We start from the raw sequence: 6164 nt of genomic DNA, 5'->3' as shown, positions 1-6164 counted from the left end.
GCCATTATTTACGTTGCATCATCCTCGACGAATTCGCTCTGCTTCGTAACAGGTGTGAGGTCGATGAGTGGCCTATCGAGGGCATCAAGAATTTGCAGTCTGAATCCACCCTGTAACCCACGAAAAAACCATCAATAACAAATTTAACCCATTAATTCTGGACCTAACGATAAATTCCCCGAAAACTCGAATAGCCTCGAAATATAGAAGCCAAAACCCGTTGGCAGTAAAACACACTTGGTATTTGGCTTTCACCCGAATTCCATTGGTACGATCCGCGCGTGCCTAACGCACCTGTACACTTTTACTCCAGCGACAGTTATCTCGACGAGTGAGGAAGGTCCCCACTGATAATTCAATACTAGAAAATCACTCTTCAAATTTCGAGTGAAACACTTTGAAATTTAAATCAACAAGAAAGCCCTATTATTTAAAAAAAGAGACTCTTAAACAACGGGTAATCTAATGGTAGCTAATTATCTTTCCAATTTTAAGTGAAACACTTATTTGAAATATTAATCAACAAGAAAAACCTATTGTTTAAAGAAAGACACCCTCATACCTAAACTCTCAATAATTTCATGTTTGAAAATTGCTTTTCAAATTTTATGTGAAATACCTGGAAATTTTTACCAATCAGAAAAAATTACTATTTAAAACAAGACTTCATACATGAACTCTGAGTAATTCAATAATCCAGAGAGCAAAATATTCAAGAAAATTTACCCTGACATTTTGTAATCCTGTAATATACAGTGGCCATTTTCAATTTTTTTACTAGAAATTGGAGTAAAAATTCCTGAATACACGATTACAAAACGTCGAGAGAATTTTTCTTAAATATTTATACCCGTGTAGAAAATCACTCTTCCAATTTCACGTGAAACCTCTTGAAATTTTATCAACAGGAAAAACCAGTTATTAAAAAAAATCGTTCCTCATCATCAATAACCCAGTGTTAAAAAATCACTCTTTAAATTCTCACTAAGACCTCTTAAATTTTTTACGAACAGACATAATGCGTTATTTTTTAATCGTTCCCCATCCACGTGAAACACCTCAACATTTTTACCAGAAGAGAAAACCCGTTATTTTAAAAATCGCTTCCCATGCAGAAGAAGTGATTGAGAATGGTAAAATCAGAGCCAGAGCATTGACTATTGAGATGCAACTGTCACAGGCATTGGAAAAACCTGGCATTACAGCCCAAGCGAAGGAAATGCAAGTAACTACCAAAACACCTTAAGAACGAAATTCCATACTTGGCAGGTGTCGTCGGTTGTAAAAATAATTGAATCCCGGGAAATAGTGGATGAAAAAATTGAGGAGTAGAAGCTAAACAAGAGCCCAGAGAAAGCATCTGGCTGAGCAAGAGGGAAAAATACAAGACACAAAACGCCCGTCATGATGCACAAAGGAATGTAAGTAATAAAAACTGCGGTTCCATCGTTAAGTGGCTGTTTGAGGTGTCTCCCTGGTGAATAACCAAGAATAAAACCCTAGTGTCGATTATACCCCGAGTTATATTCATACGCCATAAAAATCCGTAAGAACTTCATGAAAATCTCCACAGAAAATGATCCTGTGGATTGAGCGAAACATTTCTATTTTCATTCTCCTCGTTTACTCAATTTTTATTGATAAAATCGTCAATTTCAATCCAGAGTTTTGCTATTTTTCCCGGAATATTATAATATTCATAAATGAGAATTCCTTATTTTATGACATAATAAAATGGGCAATCACACTTGGAATTTCATTCAATATTTTTATTCCACAAATTACTCCCAATTGGAATGAAAATGAGACATAATGTTCCAGGTTTTTTCAATTTTATGGAAAATATAGGAGTGACTCGTAAGAGTCGCATTGCATAATATTTAGAGGAAAATGACTAGGAAAGTTCATGAGACTGCAATGGACTATCAATATTCACTATTATCCAAAAAAAAAAAACGAATTTTTACTTTCCAAACGGGAAACGTCATTTTTACGTTATTTTTCTAGTAATTCTTACTGGACTTTTTTCTTCGCGTGAAAATTAAATTTATTTGGAATGCAGGTGTTTCTCACGTTTCGATTCGTTCTGGAATTACTGAAATCATGAGAAAATATTGAAAAGTCATCGATACCGTCTTATCCGCCGGAAAATCGCCCGTGCGCCAGTGGGCGAGGAAATGAAATATAACGGACCAATGGGTTGCCGCCCTGAGAGTTTAATTATATCGGATTTTGTAACGGGGGATGGGTGGAAAAGGGGCCTCACACACCGTGAGGCCCCGATGGAATGTCGAATGAAGGTCAGCACCAATGATTTCCGCATTGACGCGCCAGGCCAATAACACCTGCGCGTCATTACCTTTTTTTTTCATCTTTATCGGGTATTTCAGGTCATTACATGCATTAAGGACATTAATAATTTTGCACAATTTATTTTTTTCATTATTTTTTGCCCGACGGGTTGCACCCGTCGCTCGACGGAAATTTATCGTCTTCAAGATGAAAATCTCGTGGGGCAACACCTGAGCCCCTTCAAAATTGTTGTCATGTTTATTTTTGAGGTCATAACGGACTCTCTCGCATAGCACGAATGTATGGAGCAAGACTCAAACGTTATCCCCGTGTCATCGACACATGCATACCGAATTCTTCTTCATTTGCCCAGTCCCCACCCACCAGTTCGCGTGAAATAAAAAATTTTGTCTTATCGCGGGAATCATTAAAAAAAATAATACCTTGCGGTTTTGTCAGCTGTCGTGGCGACAGCTGATCCCATGGACATTATTATTTCATTGCATATCCCGTATGTATATACTGGTATTTTATAATTTTCATATTCAATGTCGAATTGATGGACTTGAATAAAAAAGTTCAACTGTTTAACGACGTTATTAATTTGGTATTAAAAAGATCGTTAAAACAGCCGATTGGAATTCCAGGCCCATTCGATGGGGTACGATTTTATTAACAATTTTCTTTCCATTATTTACCGTTTCTTTTTTTTTTGAAAATCCCACGTGAGAGTCTGTCAATTGAATAATTGTTAAAAATTGTTAATTATTGTTAATTGTTAACCGCACATAAATAGATAAATCGAATAGATTTATCTATTTATGTTTGATTAGACATCAGAAAATGTGAAAAGTTCTGAATGGAACTATTTTTAATTTACCCCGGCGTACCCCTTGTATATATTATCTATATAACGTGGATTTATATGCGGAGATTTTCTGATTTAAACCTGCGCGTCTGTAATGAAAGACGAAAATTATTTTAATTAAAAATTAACCGGTGGATAATGCAGCATTTCAATTTTGCGAAATAGTAATTCTCTTTCCTTTAGATCCTAGATCGGCCCCTGGGCTTGTGTTGAAATAAAATATTTGTTTGCTTGTGATATAGCTGTTGATATCAGGAGATTTACGATATTTCGACATACTTGATCGATCGAATGTTAGAGTGATGACCTAATCGGTTCATTGTATTCATTGTCATCAAAAAGGAATGGAACTTGCTGACGCCTTTGAATTTTTCGAACTGCTGAGTATTTGTGGGTCAATTTTATGATGGAAATGATAAAATATTTCCGAATTAGTTTAAAAATAGACGATAATTCTGATAATTTCACCATTAATGCAAGATTTATTCTAAAAGAAATGTGTGATCGATTAAATTACCAACTTTATCAATTTTTAATTCCTCACAAATTCAGAGAAAATTTAAAAATTCCCACCACCCACTCCAATAATAATCACTATTTAACTACATAAATAAAATAGAGATTTTGAATTCCGTTGGTGTAAATAAATCGACACGCCTCAAATATCAAGAGCCTAGATTCAGAATGTCACTTGAATAATTTGAAGAGTGAATATAGAAATGATGAATAAGTGAAATTTGTCATTGAATTGGCATTAGCATTGTTGTTTAGCTGTGGAGAATTTATCATGACTAGATATCATCGGAATAGCTCGTTGCGAGTATATTGACTCTCAACCATTCCTCCAGCCCAATGGTTAACCGTACTGATGTATTATACGATCACTAAATACCTGAGCCTTCGTTTTCTGAATAATTCAAGGCGCGACTACCTTGAGCAGAAAACGCGTGTAGGCCGTCCGGTTTTGCGCCCGATAGTTTGTTCTATGCTCTATACCCATCCCCACTCTCAAATAGTTGTTACAAGTTTCATGTCGCAACTACACCATCGGAATCTCCCTAGAAACTTCACCACTAGAGACACATTATACCGGGTTTTTTTAATGGAGAGGTACGAGGCCACGGACCCTTCACTAAATTTTATTCATTCATGTTGTTAAGTGACTGAATCATGAAAAAAGACACCTCTGCACCGAAAAAAAAATATATATTACTGCCCAGAATTCATCCACTTGAGAGAATTAGGGAAGTGCGAGGTAGTATTGATATTTTTTTCATTTAAATTCGTGTAATATCAATTATTAACTTAGCAAATGTTTTTCTTGGGAATTGTTTTGAAAAAATCATTTTCAATTGTTTAACGTAATTAACAGTAATGATTGAAATTATCATGATAATGATAATAATTTTGTGGAATAATTATTTTTTTGAAACTATAAAGGTACCACTGAAGAACAAATCGGAAATTGAATTCAAATCCAGAGTATTAAAAATCCAGATGCATCAGTTACTTGAGATTGAAAATATATGAATGAGTTCTCGGGTTTATAGTTTTTGTAATTTCCTCGATTGTGAATTTATTTTAATGAAATTTTTTACTCACCCTGTGAGGATACGCCAGATGCCAGGTTACGTTAAACTTACTTCCGGCAAGAAAACTCGTTTTTATTTCTCCTGTAACGAGAAAAGAGAAGGAATCAAGTCAGGTATTCATTTTAGATTGCCCAGAGAAAAATTTTCGAATGATTTTCCTGAATTGTCCGAATCTGCCTCGAATTTCACGGAAAAACTGAATCTGAATTTATAGTTTCCATCAATTCCCCCTAAAACGATTGATTGACAGCGAAATTTCTGTGACTTTCAGTAAAACCACAATTCGCTGAAAATTTCCAGAAAAGCTGCCAGAATAACGATCATACCCTCCGCGAAATCAAAAATTATTTCTACCAACAATAACAATTAATTTCCTCACCTACAAAAATTATTCTCGCATTTAATATAAATTTCATCAAATTAAATTCGATGTATTTGAAATATTTCTAATAATGTACTCCGAGGAATTGTTTTTATTTCATGTATATATCAGATACATACCGCCCATATGTACCTAGAATACATAATTTCACGTATATACATTTTTCCCTGCGAATGAGACAGAAAAAAAAATTTAATCATTCCGTTTTACAACTTGATTACTGAATTAAACAGTTGGTAATATAATCCCGTGTAATTCTTACGTCTAGCCCCACGAGCAATTAACTCATCTCAGTGTTGCGCTGATGAGTATTACGGGTTATGAGTATTCCAAGCATTTTACTTTCATCCTGGATCTTTTGTTTTTTTTTCACTAGTTTCATTCTCACGAGCCACGCCATTATACTGCTACACCCCTTGATATTCATCCCATAATCATGAAAATGACAGCCATCATCTTTCCAATTGAGAAAAATAATTATGAAGCCTAATTTATTGTATTTATTTGAGTATTTAAAGCATCGGGTATATAAAAAGAAAGTACTCCGGGTTCTTGCACAATTCATTTCATCTGAATAACAGGTACTTTCCTTTTTTCAGCTCCGACTTTCCGACTTCATTACACATCTCACGGTGTATCAAATAATTAGTTATGTACGTTGATGATTGTCTGATAATTCTTTTTCCTCGATTTTTAAGTGAAACAAATTAACAAACTTTCTCGTACGCTTTGCCATGCCAAATTAACCGCGCGGATCTCCCCAATATTCATTTGACGAATTAACGATAAACAACAAACGAGTCGACAGGTTTTTTTTTCGTTTTTGGCGGGTGGAACATCAGAAATTTCTCCTACAGATTGAGAAGATTCTTTGGAATTCGGTCAACAGGTGAGAGACTACGCAACCCAATGATTATTTAATTATTCAAGATATTTTTTTTTTTTTAAACTTTTTTAATTGGAAAGATTTTATCCATTAATTTTTACCAACTGCTGAGTTTATATTTATTATTATCCAACATTTTTTTCT

At 34.6% G+C, this 6164-nt stretch overlaps 1 protein-coding gene across 5 annotated transcripts in view; it reads right to left on the bottom strand.

Moving 5' to 3' along the window:
• Window positions 1-6164, bottom strand: part of LOC105267282 (uncharacterized) — a 21357-nt gene that overhangs the window by 10418 nt on the left and 4775 nt on the right. For all 5 annotated transcript variants that reach the window (XM_011306016.1, XM_011306018.1, XM_011306021.1 and 2 more), the window contains 2 exons: window positions 4763-4833; window positions 13-110 (listed from right to left, as the gene is read on the bottom strand). In XM_011306016.1, the coding sequence (XP_011304318.1) occupies window positions 13-110; window positions 4763-4833 (169 nt within the window). The remainder of the gene's footprint in view (window positions 1-12; window positions 111-4762; window positions 4834-6164) is intronic.

This window comes from Fopius arisanus, unplaced genomic scaffold, assembly GCF_000806365.1.
Source record: "Fopius arisanus strain USDA-PBARC FA_bdor unplaced genomic scaffold, ASM80636v1 scaffold00045, whole genome shotgun sequence".
Classification (NCBI taxonomy): Eukaryota; Metazoa; Arthropoda; class Insecta; order Hymenoptera; family Braconidae; genus Fopius; species Fopius arisanus.
This window is presented reverse-complemented; position numbering and strand designations above follow the sequence as displayed.